Here is a 21,597-nt window from a genome sequence, read left to right on the forward strand (position 1 = left end):
GAATACTAATACTACTATTCAATTCAATAGTAGTATACTATACGAATACTACTATTGAACGCATTTTAAATGTGCTGCCACCTACTGGTAAAACTGAGTGTTACAGAAGACCTTCAGTGTCACTGCTTCACTACAAGCGTGCTAAAATCCCCCAAATCCGACACTCCCCCTGTTTTCTGTCCCGTTACTAATTTCAGATTGTTTACCAACTGTTTGATGACATCAGCTTTTCTGCTGTCTTAAAAGTCATGTTTCTGTTTTTGTCTCTGTTTATTGCCTGTTTCTGTTAAGTATTCATTAATTCAGTGTCCTCTGTTTTTAGAGACCAGCTGTTAGCTTATACTTACAGATACTGAATGAAACAAGTGGCAACACAAACATAGCACTGGTATGATGTGAGTATAGATAATCACTGATTTGGCCATTAGTGTTCAGTATCCATTGATGAGCTTTAATTGGTTGACACATTGTTTTACATTCACGAGTACACAATGTTTTCTTAATTCAGTCATTTATTTTTCAGTGTTGTTGTGTTTGTTTGTTTTTTTTGTTTTACTTTGTTTTGTTTTTTCTAATATCTGCTTTGTTTTCTGACATGTAGAACCGATCATGGTGTTAGGGGTTTAACCACACATGATTGTTTCACTCTCAGGCCTAACCTTCATGTGTATGTTCAGAGTCTTTCCTGGTGGGTATTAAATTTGGTCATCTCAGAATTAAATCTTTGCTCTTTGCTGTTAAAGTTGTGCTGGTATCTTCACTGAGTGATGGCCTCAAATATTTGGTTAATGGAGTGCTTTGAACACTGGGATGAAACTTGGAGGCCATGTTGTTTTCTTTTTTTTTGACAGCCAGAATTTACTGTATTTGGATGAGAGGGACATTCTAAGGTATCAGCTAACACTAGCTAGTTAACCTCAACCAGGAAGTAGCGCTGAACACATCACAGTCACCTTTAAATGATGATAATCTTTATCTACAATGAAATAAAACAGTCACTTTGTTAGGTACTCCTCTTGCTCACTGTATTATTCCATTCATCCATCTGTCAATTTTCTTCTTCTTACCAGGACTGGGCTGCAGGGACAGCAGCCTAAGCAGAAATGCTCAGACCTCCCTCTTACGGAACACAAAGGTGTTCCCAGACTAGCTGAGAGATATTACCTCTCTAGTGTGTCCTGTGTCTGCCCCGGGGCCTCCTCCCAGTGGGCCATGACCAAATACCCAGGAGGCAACTTGTCAGACACTCAAACAACCTCAACTGGCACACTTCAATGTGGAGGACTAGGGGCCCTACTGGAATACTTACACAACTCCACTTGGGGCAGGAACTCGTCCTTGACCCTGACTGGGCACGCCACTCTTTTCTGGCTGAGAACCATGGCCTCAGACTCAGGTGCTGATTCTTTTCCCCCCCGGTCCCATGTTTTTTTCATGTATTGCTGCTTACATAAAGCCAATTTTGACTTTTGTGATATGTTGTTAAAATGAGGAGAAAATGATTGTTCCTCCTGTGTCCAAGGTTTGACTAATAGATGGACTCTTCTTTCCAGCACCTTGGCATAGACTTTTCCAGTGAGGCTGACAAGTGTGACCCCCTATAGCTGGAACACACCCTCTGGTTCCTGAAGATGGGAACCACCAACCAGCCCAGAGGTACTATACCTGATCTCCACACAACATTGTAGACGCAGGTTAACCAAGACAGCCCTGAAAAAGTCCAGAGCCTTCAGGAACTCAGGGGAAGCCTCATCCCCTGAGTTGGTGGCATGAGTTTTTTACTGCCTTAGTGACCTTACCACCAATGATGGACAGCTCGTCCCCCTTGTCCTCAAACTGCTGCTGGTGTTCTATAGAGGAAGGCCTGTTTGTGCCTATCACCTGCCTCCAAAGTCCAACAGGCTAACCAAGCCCAATAGGACTCTTCAGCCTGATGGTTTCCTACCGATAACTTCAATGCTGATCTCCTTGTATCCATGCTGGGTGTGAAGCAGGGGGCTGAACAAAGGCAAGTGGAGTTTGGAAGTCCTATGTCTGACAGTTTGGTAAAAGGGCTGTGGGGAGGATGGAATCAAATGACTCACAGTCTGTTTCATCACCATCCTGCAGTCATATTTGAGGGAAGATGATTTTTATCAAAAGTGTATTAAAATCCAGCCAGTGTATTAGAAACTACACAGTCTCACTACTTAAGCTCTTTATATCAAAAAGTGGAAGCATCACTGGTGAGCCGAGTGTTTTCATGTTATTATTTAAAGTAAAGTATCGGCCTCTAGTGGCCACATATAAGCCATGTGTGAGGATGGTGTGAATGTAAAATGTGAATCATAGTGTTCCAGTCAGTCATCAGTGTGTCTCTGCACAGCTGTAATTAAAATGTGTTCAGAGGGCCTCAGTGTCTGAATGGTTCCAGTTCAGCTCCATAACAGCAGCGTCCCTGGTTTGATTCCTGTGCTCATATCTGCCTCTCTCACTGAGGGGGACGTCCACTACATGGACATGGATTTGTTCATCAACCAAACTACAGATCACAGAGAGCAGAGGACGTTTGAATTTTTTTAATTATATTTTTTTCTGTGTGAAATGATGAATATCTTATTACATAAGTTTGAACATTTATTTATTTTACCTTTTCATTTGCATTCACGGTGGACTAGACATTTTTTTTAATTGTTATATTTTAAAAATATACTTTTACACATGATAGGCACCCACATTAAAAACCAATAGAAAAGCTCCTACTCAAAGAAAGAGGGCGGGCTTTATTTTCGGAAAACAGACAAAAAGTTGCAACTCATATTTTATGAAAACGCTTCGATGATGATGTCTCTTTAGTAATTAGAAAAAGTGAGTCCCCCACCTCTGTGTTTGAACCAATAGAAAGCTGGTGCTCAGAGGAAGAGGGCGGGCTTTACTTGGTGTCAGTGACAGAAATAAAAAAAAAGCTCAAATGGGTGAGAAGGACGATGAAGGAAACATCTGTGCTGTGTCTGCTCTGTAAGTAGAATCTCTGTGTTTGTTTGAATTCTTGTACTTTGACTGTCTGCTCTCCTGATAACTGATGATGGAGGAGAAGACATGAAAAACAAATCAGGCTGAGTTCAAGTTCAAACACCACGAGGACCAACTGCAGGTCTGAACTGACTCTTTATCTTTGCTCAGGAGTCGAGGAAACACAGCAGGCAGTGAAAAGCTGAACAGATTTCATCACAGTCGATCTCTTTCTGAAAGTGCGCTGACTTAGTATAAGGATATGTTTACACTGTTATGTTTTTCAATGACTTGTGCCAAGACAGTGCAGAGCAGCCACCTGAACGCTACTTCCACAGAAGTTGATTATCTTGTTTTATCCTTAATTTTACTTCTTTACTATATACAACTCTGGATATTTTATATCTATATATATATTTTCTCCTCTCAAAAGTCTCAAATCAGAAGTACTTGACTGCTTGGTATAACTCTTTAAAACAAATAAACTGTAAGCTGTAAGCTGGAGAGAAAATAGTCTCACTAATTAAAATATCATCATTAAGCCTGGAAAAGTTGGGGGAGGGAGTAACATACACGAGCCCCCCAACACAAAACTGAGTAAAGCGAAAGGTTCTAATTACAAACTTTAAACAGAAAACCGACAGGGCTGTGCAACAGACCACTGGGCACACAATTATTACATAAAGAAAGAACAGTCACGAGTAAAAGTTAAAGGGTAACTAAGGCAGGCTGGCCGCACACAAAATAAAAGCTAGGGTTTTAACTAAGGTAAGCCAGCTTCACAAAATCCTACTCACAGCCAGCTAGCAGCTCAAAACTCTAATCAGGCTAGGTTTAAAGCATGCACCAAGGTTCGACAAAGGTCAGCAATATGAATAAGTTCAACAAAGATCGACGAGGGAGGCATGAAGGGCAAACTGCATGTTCAGTCCTAAGCAGCAGCCACTGAGTGAAGGACCTCCAGCCTTTTGTAGCCACAGGTGGGTACGATCAGCCACTGATTGCCTCTTGGAGCATCATGGGATTCCGGGGCAGCCAATCGTCCGTGTGGTCTGGCACACTTCATTCTGCATAAGAGAGGGTTGGCACGGGTCTCCCAGTACCCTATCACACACGAGTCCTGGAACACATTGATTTACCTAGAGGAAGGCGGGGCCACCTGAGGCCGGAGGCCGTAACACCATATATAACCCTGTGTAAAGTTAGAACATCTTATTATTCATAGTTTTATAGAAAGAGTAAATGATATAATAAATAATAGAAATAATAGAAAACAAGAACAACCCTAGGTAAACCCGTTTACTGTAACCAGGCTGACAAAAAAGTCTCTAGAAAAGGTCTAGAACCAAGCATTTGTTTAAAAGTTAACTAGTAATGGGTCATACTTCACATGAAAACCAATATAGTTCCAAAGGCCAGATATGAATGAGGGTGGGGGAGGTTCAATTTGTCATGTTGCAACAAGCTTAGCTTCTGTCTTGCTAGCTTGTGCTGCGCTCAGTGAATCTGCGCTCGACAGTGCAGCCTAGGCGGATAAGTCGAACACAGATCCACTGAGCTCTCAACACAGACAGCATCGTCAGAAGAAAAGTTGATAAAATGAATTAAAAATTTTGTATTGTTCGATACATATGCGTACCGAACCGAAAGCACTGTATCGAACGGTTCAATATTGATACGAGTATCGTTGTACCCCTAGTATATATTATATTATATTATATTATATTATATTATATTATATTATATTATATTATAATATTATATATAACCTTGCAGAACTGGGGTAACCTATGACAACCGGAAGGAGTGTGTTTGGAAGCATGGTCCCACTTCTGAAATTCCGATACATAATCTCCAATAAAATATGGTGGCGGTAGTGTGATGGTCTGCGGCTGTTTTGCTGTCTCAGGAACTGGAATAATTGCTGTGGTAAATGGAAACATGAATTCTGCTGTCTACCCAAACATCTTGAAGGAGAATGCCTGGTCATATGTTCATTGCCTCAAGCTGTTTTGAACTTTTGGTTCTGCAGCAGGAGAATGATCCAAAACACACCTGCAAGTCCACCTCTAAATGGCTTAAGAAAAACAAAATGAAGATTTTGAAGTGGTATAGTCAAAGTTCTGACCAAATCCAATTTAGATGCTGTGGCATGAATTTAAAAAGGTGGTTCATGCTTGAAAATTCTCCAGTGTGGCTGAATTACAACAATTGTGTGAAGATGTGTGGGCCAAAAAATGTAAAGGACTCTTTGCCAGTTATTGCAAATGCTTGATTGCATATTTTTGCAGCTAACTTACTGCCAAACAAGTTAATAGGTTTCCTCTCATCAACCACAGAACCCTTCCCCACAGACATCGTGTCGACTCCAAACCCACCTAAAACAAATAAAATGAGGAATCGCACTATTTAGTTGAAGTATGGGACATTTCTGGTTTTGTGGCACATTTGATTGGTAACAACCAACAAAACTTAAATGAATGAGATTTCAGGTGTGTAGTTACTTTTGGCCACAACTGAGCATTCAAAATGCACAGTTTCGCTCAAACAGAAGTTAACAGGGGGAATATGTTGTTGATATGAGGTGTCTAAAGAAATGAAGGAAGAATGCAGATAACAAATATCCTTTAATGCAATGAAACAAGTTCTGCATGTCAAACCACAGCAGCTACTTCCTGTTGATTCTAGTCTGAAGCTGAAGACTTTTCACCATAGTGAGTTCTGGTTTGGCTAATGTCATGTTCATGTTGTGAGAAAACGTTTGCTTGGTGCTCTGTGGTGAAGTGTGTCAGACTGCACTGAAAAGGGGGCCATCTCTGTGGTTGTGCACCTTTGACTTCAGACAAACACCTACCAATTTTATGCAATCAATTCTTGTTTCTCACCAGAGGTGTAAAGAAATGGGAGAAAAACTGTGAAAACCTGCTGCAAGTTGCAGAAACTAAAACCTAATCTCTGCATAATCAAATGTGCAAAAAAAAAAAAAAGTTTTGCCACAGCTGTGTTACCTGAGCTATTTTTCTTCCACAGAGACTGACATAGCTGTAGTCTACTCAGCAGTGAGAACTAACAACATAATTTATGGACAAATAGACGTCACAGCAAAGAGGAAAGGAGGTACAGCTGCTGTTTATCTTAACTTTGGATTGAGACATATTTCTGGGCTGGGTCTTTCTGTGTGTTCTCATGGTCACAGTCCAAACATGGAGTTAGTGGAGTTGGGTTAATTGGAAACTCTAACTTGTGCACCACTGCTTACTGTTACTTTCTGCTGCCTCACTGCTCTCTTACCCTGTGAACACAGCAAAGAGATGGAAACAGGGCTGGACTGGTAATCTGGCATACCAGGCATTTTCCTGGTGGGCAGATGCACTTTTGGATCGATGGGTCAATTGAAAGCCTATTGCACATCATCTCTACATGCACTGACAGCAGTCTGTTTGTAAATTTTCATTACTGACACTGTATTGCCCAATCACATCACTGAACATCTTCGGGCCCTCCCTTACCTTTGCTGCTCATGCAGAAGACAGATTTTAGTGTGGAAGAAGTGAAGGAAAGTTAGAGCTGAAAAGCTAAGAGAGACGAAGTAACCAAAAGTAAATGCAGCACAATGGGTCAAATTAACTGGCTGTCAGGGCTGCTGCTGCACCATCAACAGGAGTACAAGCAACGACTAGTAGCAAGCCCTAACAACTAAGATCTCCAAGAACATACAGAGGAGATTCTACACTGGTGTCATTGAGAGCATTTTGTGCAACAACATCATGGTGTGGTACGGGAACTGCACAGTACAGCAACAGAAAGCCCTGCAGAGGGTTGTGCGCACAGCTGAACGCACTATGGGAACACCTCTACCAGCACTGCAGGACATCTACGCTGAAAGGTGCAGATCCCGGGCCATCAGGATCATTAGGGACTCCAGCCATCCAGCCCATAAATTGTTCAGGCTGCTGAGGTCAGGGAAACGCCTCTGTAGCCTGAAAACAAGAACAGAAAGGTTCAGGAGGAGTTTCTACCCACAAACAGTGAGACTCCTCAACAAAAAACGCAAACCGGATAATATGCTGGACAATCTCACACATAGTACATAATTCGCACTTTACTTTTTTCTTTCCTGAACCTTATCTTATCTTATCTTATTTTATCATATTATATACATTTGTACTTATGTAAATATGTATATTTTTATAGTTTTATAGTTTTTTCTTTCTCTTAGTTTAGGTAAAAGTTTTTTTCTAGTATGTTTCTCACAGTCGGGGGGAGTATTTTTTAGCCAGGAAAAACATTTCACTGTATGTTGTACTAGCTATAACTACATGTGACAAATAAATAAAGAATTGAATTGAATTGAATTAACAGTCACATAAGGCTGTAACCAAAGACGAAGTAACCAAAAATAAATGCAGCACAATGGGTCAAATTAGCTGACCAGATTAACTGGCTGTCAGGGCTGCTGCTGCACCATCAACAGGAGTACAAGCAACGACTAGTAGCAAGCCCTAACAGTCACATAAGGCTGTGACTCCATCCATTTTCTTAGCACCTGTTTAGTCCTGTGGGAGCTTATCTCAGCTGTAAGGCAAGAAGATGAAAAAAACTGGAAAGCAAAATAATTCTGGTTGATAAAGCTCCACCCAGTAGTGAACAGAATGAATATTTCATGGTTCCTGTTTATACGTGTCACTGCTCGGCCTGTCTGACAAATATTCTGTGAGAAGCTGGGAGCAGCAAAAGCTTTGACTTTTAATGTCACTGAGTCTAGTTGATGCAAATTATTCAGCTCTGTGGGTTCCAGATTTGACTCTAGCTGCTTCTTGAAATTCACAAAAGTGTGGGCGGTATAGAAGCTCTCTAACTTCGGTCTGAGGTGGTTCCCAGTAAAATCTGAAATGTGTGACACAGATAGGCTGAGATTGGAGGTCTTGACTGAATGACAAAGCCTGCAATCATGTTTCCTGTTGTTTGAACTGTGTGTGTTTGTGTTCAGACTTTAAAACTGAGAAAGAAGTCGTCCCAGAAGTCCACTAGTCCAACCACTGACGTCCAGCTGCTGGTCTCTAACTGGTCCCTCCAGCACATCAATCCGGAGGTCATCCATGTAATAAAAATATTTGTATATGTTTTATGTCATTTTATTACTTATTTAGTTATTGAACATTTAACGTTTTAACTATTAATATGTTTCGTGTTCTCAGTAACTTTACTATTGTATAAATGCTATTTAAGCTTGTTGGCTTTTCCTCCCATTGTAGTGATCTGGTTTCAGTCAAATTATTAAACTTTTGTTTTCCTCGTGTGGTTCTGTGGGTTTCACCAAGGCGCAGATGGAAAATTTGACTTCTTCCGCTTTGGTTGTGGCTAACCAAAACTCACCTTATTTTACTGCAGAAAACAAAGAATAAGTATCAAACCACAACAGCGGCAACATTGCATGAATGTAAACTGCACAGAGACGCTTCAGTGCTGACTGTGTGTCAAGAGTTTTCATGTCTTTATTTCCTGTGTCAAACAGAAACCGCCAGCAGCAAAAGAAGTAAATACATCTAATACCAGCTTCTTATGAAGTCAAAATTGTCTTGTTTGTCTGCTGTTCAGACAACAACAATAACAACAACAGCATAAACAAATTTTCAACAACTTAACTTTAGACTTCAAAAAATAATTACAAGTATTTTATAACTGTGCTTCATTGTAGGTGTGCTAGGCATAGAGGAGAGTAAACCTGTCAGTAGACCACCATTGTTTTTATTTTTGTTTTTGCAAAGCATTATTTTATGTATTGTTTCTCCTTCTGGGACTCATTCAAAGCTCCTGAAGCTTATTTTCTAAGTATGTCTTTCGTGAAAAGATTATATAAAAACAATATGATATTTTGGAGCCATTGATTGCCAGCTTAACGCAGAGAATAGGGTTATAAAAACACATTTAATGTCAGTGTCTTCATCATATTATCCATTAGGCTGGTTTACGTCTTGTGATCCAGCACAAAGACCCACCTCTTGGATTATTTTAGAATTGCCCCTTATGGAGCTGGGCCCTGTTTCAGGAAGCCGGTTTGGAAAACTCAGAGTGAAAAACGACACTCACGGTTGAGTAACCCCAAACTGTCCAACTCGGAATATTCCGTTTCAGAAAGGCTGATAACAATTAGTTCAGTCAACGCGGAGTTGCTTTAACCCCAAGTGAAGCGCGCGGACGAGGATACATAAAGCCCTGATAAGCGGAGCACAGATTAAGCGAGTCACCATGGAGACGGAGGGAAAGAAGGCGCGGTCAATGTATTTCACAGCGCTTGAGGCCGAAATTCTGATGGCAGCATATGCCGAGAACATGCAAATTCCGCGGAAAAAAGTAACACAGCCACAGCTGCAAAAGAAAGGGAGCATGCATGGCAAAACATAGCCGACAGAGTCAATGCGTGAGTGTTAATTTAAACATTGATCTAGGGATTTCCACCCATTTAACACGTTATTTTATCATATGTTATTTTATTTGTTATTTTATACATTTTATTTTGTGATGTGATGTGAGCACAGGTGCAACCCAACAGGCCCCAAACGTGCCTGGCAGCAAGTAAAAATGAAATATAAAAATATAGTCCAAACAGGTAAGGTGTAATTGTATTATGAGCCACAGTGCTTGGTCTGTTTGTCCTATATAAATCAATTGCAGTTAGAGGCTACATTAATTTTCTTTCTGTAAGCACTTATTGAAATTATCTGAGCACATTACAAGTACATATTTGCTTACTCTGTATGCTCAAATGTGGCCCGTTATAGCCAACAGAAAAAAAGCGGAGGCCCGAAAAACAGGTGGGGGTCCTCCACCACCACCACTCACAGAGGCTGAGCAGTTGGCCCTCAGCCAAAACAGTGGGCGCCCTGTGGCCGAAGGCATCTCTGCGGGGACATCCTCTGAGTCAATAACCCCGCAAGACACAAGTGCCTACATAAGGGGTAAATTCAAAATAATACATGATGTGCATACATCCTGTCTTCACAGTCACCTTTGCAGTGCTACTCATTCATCTGATAAACTCTTTACCATAATGAATTATTTTGTAGTGAAGTTATTTTCCGACTGATTTTGCCTTCCCTCAGCCTTGGTTGTCTTTGAGAGCATAATGACAATGAAGTGTAAGGTGATTGGTATGTTTGTTAATTGCCATTTGGTCCCTTGTAAGTTATAAGTGACCTGTATAAACCTCATATTCTATCAGTTGATGGTGATGGTGTACTGCATCTGGTGCAGCCTCCTGTTGAGCCAGACCAACATGCAGTTGTGAGTAATACTCCACAGATTATATGAGTTTACAGTAGAACAGCAATGTTGTCTATTTCTTTACTACAGGAAAATAATGAAGAAACATTGACAGCTGTTACAGAGGAGGAAGCAACAGAGACACTTTATGAGGTTTACATCTTTTAATACTTTGTGTACAGGAAACACAGGTGACCAATAAAGCCAGTTGAACAAAAATCTGTTTATTCTTCTTTCAACATGTTGAGGTGATGGGTCAAAAGAAATGATTGTGACATATGGTGTCTCTGACTGCGCTTCCATCTTGTATGTCCGTGCGAGGGTCAGGATGTTCATGGTTTGGATCACTGCTGATGTTTGGTTCAGAAGGACAGTGTTCTCCTCTAATTGTGGCAATGTTGTGAAGAATCACACATGCCACAATAATGTCACATGCCCTTTCTGGGGTGACCCTGAGTCTTTGCAGGCACTGGAACCGGGCCTTAAGCATTCCGATAGTCATTTCAATTCTGGCTCTTGTCCTGCAATTAGCCAGATTATATCGCTGCTGTGGGCCCGGTTCAGGGTCAGGGTAAGGGGTAAGCAAATAGGGTAAACATGGATACCCCCTATCACCAAGCAAGTAGCCAGTGAACTCTCCTAAGACAGAAGGATACACTTCAGTTCAAATGTCCCTGAAGCAATTGGTCTTTATATATTTTACAGTATTCTCAACTCACCATGTCCAAATTTTGTGCTCAGTGTACATTCACGGAATATTTGTGAGTCATGGACAGAGCCTGGCCACTTGGCTTCCACATTTGTGATAATGTTGGCAGCATCATATATGATCTTCACAGTGCAGAGAACACAAATTAGCATCCATTACTATACTGAAATAATTTGCTAGTTTGAAATGCTACAGGGAACTATGTACCTGTACATTAATGCTGTGGAAAGACTTCCTGTTCACATAGTCTCCTTCATTTACTGAAGGAGCAATGATTGGAATGTGAGTGCCATCTGTACAGCCAATCACGCCTGGGAACCCTGAAAATAAATGTGCAATTTAAGTAGTAGTCCAAGTATCACCACATCATACATTAAGTTTTGGTCATCCTGATACCTGCAATTTTGTGGCATCCCTCTTTGATGAATCTTGTGGGTCTATGACCGGGGAACACAAACGAGTACAGGAGACGTTTCAGTGCAACTGTAACATTCCTGACTGCCCGACAGACGGTAGCCTTGGAAACGTGCTCAGCGTCACCAATATTATACAGAAAGCTCCCGTTTGCAAAAAACCAAAGTGCAATACAAATAATATGCAATGAACTGAGAGCATGTCCGCGATGTGTCACATGCGTAATATATGGCCTGAGGATGTTATCCAAATAAATTATAGATTGTGCTGAGAAACGGTAACGTTCACACAGAAAATCATCAGGAAATGATAAAATGTCCAAACGCGCTCTGATCACTCTCTCCCGGCGGAGAGCTCTGCGGAGAATTTGGGCTTCAACATCTACTGGCTCTTCAAGGAAGGGGCACGCCATGTCTGACACTTCCTACTGTCAGGTTTCCGACAAAGGGGCGGAGACAGTCAGGGTTAGTTGTAGTAAACCTGCTAGGGGGCAGGTTAGCTTCACGGAGTGTGTCGTCATAGTGACTCACTCAGGCTGCAGCTGAACTCGCTTTGTGAAACCGAAAACCCAGAGTTTTCGTTAACTCAGGGTATACTTACTCAGTTTTTCCACTAAACCGGCTTCCTGAAACAGGGCCCTGGTGTGGAACATTTTTTGGAAAAAGGTCTGAAATAGTGATACTCGTGGCTTTCAGATGTTTAGCACCCTCTGGAGGAAGATGGAGGATACTCACAAAAAGCAAAACTGTTGTCTTTTGCTTTCAGACTGGTGACCGAGGTAGACTGGCAATCAAGGATGTTTTTCCCAAGGACATTTTAGAAAATGTTTAATTCACTTACTGGTAAAGAGTTTTCTATACACTCAAAGATGAAGTGAAAAAGTCGGTCACTATTGGAGAAAACATGGTATTTGTGTGATGAGCAAACAGCAATCTCCAAAAGTTGATTCTGTTCATCTGGACGTAGCATTTTGTGGGAGAAACGTTTCGTCACTCATCTTCAGTCTCAGCTGACTGCAGGTTTCACCAGTCTTATAAACAGTACATTTGCATAATGACTGAAACCAGCCCAGTGAGTGAATGGACTCCGCGAAAGTGACTCTGCGCTCAAACCAGCGTTCCTCCCTGTCCAAGATAGGATAGCAAAGCCCTCTTTTCCACTTCTTCCATGTACAAATTGGCCACAATGGGTGAAACTGGGGAGCCCATGGCACACCCATGTTTCTGCCTGTAGAACTGACCCTTGTATGTGAAGTAGGTGGAATGAAGACACAGTTCCAGAAGCAAACACACTCGGTAGATGCTGAGAGTGGTCCTGTTGCTGAGGTTGGGGTCATCCTGTAATCTCTTACGGACTACCTCCAACGCTTCCCTGACTGGGATGCAAGTGAAGAGAGATGTAACGTCGTACGAGACCATGGTTTCATCTGCCTCCATAATGACATCGCTCACCTTTTCAACAAAATCCAGGGTGTTGTGGATGTGGTGTTCAGAGCTGCCCACCAGCGGGTTGAGGATCGAAGCCAGAAACTTAGAGACGTTATAGGTAACCGAGTTGATAATTCAGACAATCGGTCTTTAAGGTGCACCCTGTTTATGGACATTCACAGTAATGTTTCCAGCTTTTCCTGTCCAAGCACAAAGTATCTTCACAAAGAAGCTTAACTACTTAGAAGCTGAGAATCATACAGGGGGATAGATGTTGCCTTTGGGTTTGAAAGTCAAATTGTGGAAGTCTTTTACAGAACAGAGTGAGAGTGCTTTGCAGATTGGAAGCAGCAACAAGGAGTTGAGGTTGTTGCATTTCTTAGATGTGCCAGTTTTCTTGGCTGTAAATACATGACAGTATAATATTTATGATTTTTTTTTTCTCATTTTAAAAAATGTTTCTGAAATATAACAGTGTGATCCTAAGTGGATATCACTGTTATATCTTGGACACAAGGAACTCTGACCCGTATCAGTGGAGAACAAAGTTACTAGAAGTCCCTGCACTAGAACATGAAGTATGATAATGAAATACTGTGCCATAAAAAAGACATAAAAACTATATCAAATATGAATGACTTTTTTATTTTTAACATCCACAGTTTAGTACAACTACAGTAAGTATATTATTACAGTTCTGTGAAAATGTTGTAAATTTTGAGCATCGGGAGCTCCTAAAACTACAAATGAAAAATGAAAGCGATCATTCTTTCTGCTTTTAATAGCTCAACCCCTCCTAATAACACACCTTTGTTTAGCTTCTCTCTGTATCATACCTTGTTACTGGCCTTCACATGGCTGATTTATTTTGTGCATTTTCCTCCTTTTTGCCTGTTGGTGTCTGTCTTTTGTTCATGTTGTCGGTTTTACATGAACAACATCATGACGGCGACTGCCCAGATTTCCCGAGCCTGTCCATTTCTGTCATCTGTCTTTCCCTGAAGGCTCGGCGTGAACACTGAGAGCTGCAGGAGAGTACTGCTTGAAAAACACATCCTGGCATTTCTGCATGCTGCCGTTCAGCACGAGATTAATGGGGATCCTGTTTCTGTTTTTGTTTATGTATCATGAAGATCACATAAACAACAATCCCAACATATACAAGAAAAACTACCAAGCAAAATATAAATTGGCGAAAGTCATTCTCCTTGCCTCCTCCCTCCTTCCCTCCGTCCTCTGTGTCTCCTCCTGTCTGACCTGCAGGTGAGAAACAGGTGTGAGGTGTCAGCTGTCAGGTAGGTGATGAGTGAAGAACAGAACAGAATCCATTTCCTCTTCAAACTGCTGTCAGACATTATCTACTGCACTCTGATCACATCACTCAGACCAGCTGCTTTCTACAAAGTCTCATCAACAACATCTTTAGAAACAAACATCAACAACCAGGAAGCAGCTTCACCTCTGATCACACACACACTCAACTCTACTCACTCACCTGGAGGAACAACAACTCTCAGGTAGATGATGCTGCTGGGTTTCCATGAGTATGTTTCTCTCATGATTATACGACACTCGTATGTTCCAGCATCATTAATCGTCACGTCCCTCAGAATCACAGACACGTCTCCATCTTTCATCTGTCTGTCCTGCAGATCCACCCGGTTCTTAAAAGATGGATGCTGCTCTTCTGGATCAGACTGCTCATCGCGGTACAAAAAGACATAATCTGACTTCAGGTCAGCTCTGCTCCACTCTACAACTATGATGTTGTTGTTTGGAGCTCGACATGGTAGAGTGACAGCCTGTCCAGTCTCAGCTATGATGATTTTCTGGTCTGAAAGAGGAAACAACACAGAGCCAATCAATGTGAGGATCAGAGAGATAGAAAGTTTTATATTTTCAAAATTGCATCCAAATCCTCCCTATAGCAATTTCATTTGTGTAAAATGTAAAAAATATTTATGAGAAGGATCCAGTTTACTTAATGAGCAAATAATTAATAGATGGAAAATGGAGTGAAAGCTCACTGGGAGCTTAAAATAAAACACTAAACATTTCTGAGCTGAGAAAAGGGGATTTTTTTGTGTGTGATTTCTGACTTCAGTAATAACACTTTAAACCGCAGCTTCATGTTGGAAGCAAACACATAGTAGCTCCGCAGAGCAGCTATTATCTGCAAGTAACCAGAAGAATATAGATATTAAATACCTTACAAACTACAAATATTTCAGAGGGTAGCATGCCATTGTAACTTCCACATTCATACATGTCTTCCACTAATATTCCAGCTGTAATTGAGGCCTGGAAAACTTCAAGTAAAAATATGTCACTGAAAATAATCACATCGTGCCTTTGAAGGCACTGGGATCAACACACATTCAAGCAGACACTCTACAAACAAGGTGGGTCTCACTACTAATAACAATTACTAATTAATAAGAGCTCTACAATAAAGCAAAGTACTATTACAAAGGAGTATTCGCACCACATTAAGAAAAAATATATTTTGGGGGGAAATAAAGTCCAAAACATGAACATAGTCTCCCATAACGTGCCTTGTGTGGATAAGTTAATGAACTCCTACTTCAGAATCAGTTTTAGTAACAACTGATGCAGTTTGGTAGAATAAAGAGGATATCTGTTTTTACAAAGTCTTATACACAAGGCATTTTGTAGAGGGTATAGCTACTGTGGCAGTTTGACATGAAACAACAACTTTAATCTTCACGTTTCAACTTTTTTTCAAAACATTTTTTTTTCATGTGGCTCTAATACTCAGTCACAGCAACCATTTTTACCAGGGGTGATTCTAGTTTCAAACATTTAGGGGGGCTCAGTCCCCAGTCATTATGTCATGCACACACATGTCCAGTCTTTAAAGAAGTTAAAGAACTATTTGTAGCAAAGGAGATACGATGAGAAACATGTACAACATTCAGTCTCTTGATCACATAGAGGCAGTCCACCAAATCAATCTCTTGAAGTAGCATTATTAGCACTATTAAAATCATCCTTCTACTACACAGACCTGTACGCAAAGCAAACGTGCAATAGAATTACCTTCTATTAAGTTTTTGAATTCATTCAAACCCTCCCTTTATTATAGAGACTGAGCACAGAGCATCATGAACCCCAATTTCACGAGTGGAAAACAGATTTGTAGTGACATCGATGTAGTGGCAGCCATCCTGTCCATGTTTAGAGAGATATGAATCCTGTTAAATGCTGCTATTCATGTCAACATGCTCTGTTTAGGATGTTCACTTACATTTTCTTCAGTGTGTTACTGGAAACACACAAAGCATGAAAGACGTGAAAAACTACTTTGTGAAAAATGACTTGTTTTTCCAGCTAACTTCACCATCTGCTCCCTCATTCTTCCTGTTCTTGTACAACCTCTCTCTCTCCATACTCCTCACTCAACTAGAAACTAGAATATGACGAAAATATAGTCTTATAATAATTATTATATGTATGTTGTAAAGCTACAGCTTTATAATTTTGGAGAATTTGACTACATATCCACTCTTATCAGTTTCTTTTTGCTCTCTCTCTCCCTCCCTCTCTGTCCTCCTCTCTCAGACTCTGTCCCACCACCCAAATGTTTACTGTCACATAAACTCCATATCAATTTTTAAATTGAATACAGACTACTGCTGAACACAGAAAGGTAATGTTTTATTTTGTTTTTTTTCATTTTGACTTGCTGTTACTTGGGTCTGGAGCTGAACTATAAAAAAACAACCTAAGCCAAATTTGATAAGAGGAATAGAAATTTTTAACAAACTAAAACAATGATGCACATGAGCTCCGTGGCTGGCAACCATATATACCTGTGTAAAGATTTATATTTTGTTTACCCTTTTCCCCACTCTCCCTCACCTCGCCATACTTACCCTGTTTGGTCTCTTGACTTTCTCATCACTGATTGGTTCTTGAGTTTCTGTCATTAATTAAACTGGGCTAACACACATTATATACACATTATATAAGGACCTCGCTCCCTTTCACACACTCTTTTTTTATGCCAACATGGGACTGCAGCTGAGGTGAGTTTGATTTGTTCTTCTCACCTTAAATATTTATGTTTAAGTTAATAACTTTAAGCCCAATTTTGTTTTCCCTTTCAGTGTTTAGCAGTCAGTGTTGATTTAAGTGAAATAAATCCAGACATACGGCAACTAACTGATAGTTGTTCTCTGTGCATTCTGGTGATAACAACTCTAAGATGTTGTCACCACCAGTGCTGTTACACTGAGCCCGCACAGAGGCGTTGCTGCTTCAGCTTGTCATTAATAGGCTAATACGACTGCAGCAGAAAGATGCAGAATGAATTTCATGACACAGTGATGCAGATTTAAAACACTTTAACTGAAATATACTGTAGCGACTTCCACAGTCGCTAGAGGCCGGGGATGAAGCCTGCCTATTTGCCTGACGCGCTGTCAACTTACGCAATAATGCCAGAGGTGGAATTGTTTGCTTGTTTATTAAAGTGCTTTGAGAGTTTACAGAGTAATGTCATCGGCTCCTGATTCAGACTCTTACAACGTCACAGGCTCTAATATAACGAAGCGAAACATGTTGTGCAGCGGTCAACAAAAACTACGGCTACCCAGCCCTCCTCTCTGTCAAAATCAAAACCAGTGAATGACAGACTGACAACGCCCATTTATGTCACCGCTAGCACCCACGTGACTCCCATAACAACCAAACAAATAAAAACCCAGTGATCATCAAAATTCAATACATTCAATTATGGCTCCTACATATACCAAAAGTTCAAACGGTTGTGATAAACGTTGCTGTTACTTACAAAGTATCTTATTAAAAATTAAGTATTTATTTTTATTTGTTCTGTAAATAGCATCAAAAAAGTTAGCTGATGTAATTTAAATCACTCGATATTAGCTAGTTTAAATCTTTAAATCCCCTAGTCTGCTGGTATTGTTAAATAGGAGGTTCAAAGGGAAGTTAAAACGTCACAACGCGGAAGCGCTGCAACAATTTGTGACGCACTTGCTAAACTGCAAGACTTAATAAAATCAATACAAAAAAACGGACAAAAAAAATTAATCGTAAATTTTAGTGGCACATTTATTCGGCTAATTAACTCCTTGTGTCTCAGTGTCAAAAGAAGAAACTACACACAAACACGTTTCCAGCGTAACAAACATAACCGAGTTGAGTGGCCAAAAAACTGCCTCAGCTGTTCCCCTCTGCACACCTACGACAGAGAAGAAAGGCTTTTTGGTTTGAAATTAAAGACAAATCTCACCTGCACGGATTGAAACGAGGAGGCAGACTGACAGCACATTCCTGATGAGCGATACAGACGTTGCAGCGGACATTTCAGATGTAGGTCTGCGGGACGGGACACCGGAACTTTATGCGGATAACAAAAAATATATTGTCCCCTTGTCACAACTAAATTAATTGCAAGTTTTGAAATAGAGCAAAAAACACACTGACCACAATGGATCCGTTTCGGTTACCTGGGCTTTAAATATACGCTGATGACGAGCACAGATCTGAGATCAGTGTTATAAGCTACGAGGACGAGCCTGGGAATCAAGCAGGGTAGAATTAAAAGCTGCTTTACTTTACGAGAAGAACATCTTTGAATATCCGAGAATAGAAATAACAGTTCCATTCAGTTATGTTCAAGTTATGGCCAAAATAATCACTTCTGTAGTAGCGGCCGGTAATAAACCAGTCCGCATAAAGGAACAGTGCTCTTTAATGAATTCAGCACAGACTTTACACCGTACAGGTAACAGGGAGACACAACAAGTTATCCATCTAACTATACTCTAACTCTAAAACTTTACCAACTCCACTTTACTCTTATTTCACGACACCACCCTCTAGTGGTGCAATATGGTACGATCATTACAGGACACAACGTCTCCTCTCTCTTTATGAACAGAGTTCACCAAATAGCGTACAGAAATAAAGTAATTCACTGTTTAGCAAGTCACACATACACTTGTGAACTTAAATGCTGCAATAGTTATAACATCAGATTACTACAACTAGCAAAGCTTAATAAGCCTGAAACTATATTGCACTCCTACGTAAAATGAAAAGAAATTATTATTCCAGTTTTTCCATGACAATTTTTTCTTAGTGCATTGGTGGCAGAAAATCTGTTCTTTTTAAACCCAAGATAGAACAAGTAATAACGTTTCTCTAATGTTCTTTTTCCAAGCAACCTTTTATGGTACAATATAGTCTTTGTGCCAGCGAGACTTGTACTTGACGCGTGGCAGTAGGTGAGCCAGTAAGAGTGTGGTGCTAGCAGTGTCAGCGTTCTTTTCAGTCACTGGGCGACAGCGTGCTAGATGAGATGAGAGAGATGAGTGGCATTCCAAATCTTTCCATCACTCAGCAAGAAGGCATTCAAGCCTTTGGCTTTATTTTTCCTTTTTTTTTTGCCTGTCCCGTTTGGTTCTTTTGCCATCAGAATTATTGTCTAAAGGTGAGGAAAGATGTCCAACGGATTTACTTTACCAAATGGACCATCCCAGACTTGCCGTAATGGTCCATTTGATTCACCTTTTATTGTTTATTTTATTTTCACTTACTGAATACGGGACAGACTTGAATGAGGAAAAGAAAAGGGAGAAAGGAAGAGGGGGGGAAACAGTGGAGAAGAGGGACGGGGATAAAGGGCTAAAAAACAAAAAAACAACTAAATAAGCAGACAAAAAAATACACATATCAATCACCTGGATCACCTGCTGAGAAAGAAAAAAGAAAGCAAGCAGAAGAAAACAAGAGTAATAGAATAAACAACATCACAATGATATATGGGAATATGACAGTAAATACTAAATATTAAACATTATTGTGCAGCACATAAGATCAACAGAACACAGTGTGCTTTGAGGTAGGAGCCAAAAAGGGTGTAGTTTGTGGGTGTGATCACCCGTGTGTACACCTGTGAGCATGAACGTGCTTGTTTTTTTTAAAAGGTTCCTTCATGTAATGATCTGCTAGAGGGTGTGGGGGGGGGCCACAGCCCCGTCCTCCAGGGCATGAAGCAGGTATGGAGGAGATCAAGACTCCAGACATCCAGAGGCCCCCAGAACACAAGAGACCAAGGAAGACCAACAGAGGGGCAGCCGCGCCACTGTCCCAGAAAGAGCTGAGGAGAGTCCCAGATGAGGGCTCACTCAGCAGCCGTGGAGCAGAAGCCAGGGGGGGTTGTGTCCGTGAGCTCTGCCGGCAGCCAGCCGTGCCTGAGTGACCGAGCCCCAGGCCGAGAGGCCGAGGGCACCCCACCCCTGAAGTGGCCCGAGCGAGCCCCAGGCTCCAGGTCCCAACAAGCAGCCACCAAGGAGTGAGCCGGTGTGTACCTGGATGCCCATCCCCGGACACAAAGAACCACCAACGCACCGATGTCTGAGGGAGTCCGCCACTGGCAGGGGAAGTGGTGGTGGGTGGAGATAGGCCTCCAAACCTTGGAGGGCCTGAGATGTCCCCAGAGAGGTGGCGTCTGATACCCAACCTGACATATAGACACAGACAAACAGGCACACACAGATACAAACATCCATTCCCACCCTCATGCTCTCATATGCACTTACTCCACACTCAACCAACGTGGAGACAGACATAAAGAGACGCTGTACACACGATCACACTCCCCAAGCGTACTCTACAAACCGGGTCTAGGTACCCTTGCCCCTGGAGGGGGAAACCTATATGTATGTGTTATGAGAGTGTGAGTAATGTGAATGTCTAAGTTGTGAGATAAAATTGAGGCACAAGAAGCCAGAAGGGGACAGAGGGGGACGGGGGGGTGTCTCCCCTGCACCCTGGTGACACACCTTTACCCCCAAGGCCCTGCATGTGTGGGTGATTGTGGTGGAGCGGGAAGAGGGAGGCAGCTGGAGATGGGGAGGGAAGGAAGGGAGGGGCAAGTGACCCCTCCCTGGGGCCAGCTCCCCTGCTGACCCCAGTAGACCTTTGGCTTTTGTTACAGGCTTTTTCTGTTACAGGAGGGGTAAATCTGGGATGTCCTTTGGGAACATGGTGGGGTTTCCTTATCCTCACACTCTTTCCTTTCCCCAATCTTATAAACACTACATTTCCATAATGACTGAAACCAGCCCACTGAAGGAACAATGGGCTGGGAGGTCAGTTCCTTGATCGTTAGTTAATCAATTAACCACTGACCAAAACCCACTGATCAAAGACCACTGATCAATGGCCATGAGCAGCATTCACAGAGAGTTGGGGAATGGCTGCAATCACAGCATTGTAAGATGGTGACAGATGTACCCTGTCAGTTCCTTAATCTTAATTATGCAAATTCTCATGACAACTTTTGGAGATTTACTTTCCTGGATGATTGAGAATGTATCAAGACGCAAACAGCAATGTTACCATGTTAGTATTAATGTACACTAACACCAACCTTTTCTCATAACAATTAACAATTAACGTTAGAATTTAAGAGAAATCATCATCACATATGAGGCCAACATTTAAAGTGAAGCGCTTTCTCATATGTTCTTTAATACATAAAATTATTTTATGTATTAAATCATGTATGCTGTGTGCGCGCAGCCAGTTACAGTCATACATATTTTCAGAAGCTTGTATTTAATCTCTATAAGAAACAGTCATATCAAGCAGCATGCAAATTACACATTTATTGAGAAAATTACGTATTTTTATTGGAAGATCATGAGGGAGGAAACTATATGGTTCTCCAAAAGAGGAAAAATAAACCAAAACTCCATGTTATGGAGTTGACAAGGTGCTGACGGTGGAGACACACTA

At 41.2% G+C, this 21,597-nt stretch overlaps 2 protein-coding genes and 1 long non-coding RNA gene across 3 annotated transcripts in view; 1 reads left to right on the forward strand and 2 right to left on the reverse strand.

The window, feature by feature from the left end:
• Positions 1-21,597, forward strand: part of LOC309695918 (uncharacterized protein) — a 98,289-nt gene that overhangs the window by 58,258 nt on the left and 18,434 nt on the right. The gene's annotated exons all lie outside the window — the stretch shown is intronic.
• On the reverse strand, positions 10,039-12,012 carry LOC309696528. Its single transcript, XR_014273527.1, has 3 exons — positions 11,978-12,012; positions 11,171-11,283; positions 10,039-11,085 (listed from the first exon to the last, which is right to left on the reverse strand). It is a non-coding gene; the product is annotated as an uncharacterized lncRNA (long non-coding RNA).
• On the reverse strand, positions 13,429-18,655 carry LOC309696161 (butyrophilin subfamily 2 member A1-like). The gene is made up of 5 exons (XM_082517298.1): positions 18,636-18,655; positions 18,300-18,368; positions 18,083-18,189; positions 14,300-14,638; positions 13,429-14,061 (listed from the first exon to the last, which is right to left on the reverse strand). Exons 3-5 carry the CDS (start codon positions 18,153-18,155, stop codon positions 13,895-13,897), a joined length of 579 nt encoding a protein of 192 aa, XP_082373424.1. The 5' UTR covers positions 18,156-18,189; positions 18,300-18,368; positions 18,636-18,655; the 3' UTR covers positions 13,429-13,894.

The sequence above is a fragment of the Aulonocara stuartgranti genome (assembly GCF_965226115.1).
Source record: "Aulonocara stuartgranti genome assembly, chromosome: 3".
In the NCBI taxonomy this organism is placed as follows: domain Eukaryota; kingdom Metazoa; phylum Chordata; class Actinopteri; order Cichliformes; family Cichlidae; genus Aulonocara; species Aulonocara stuartgranti.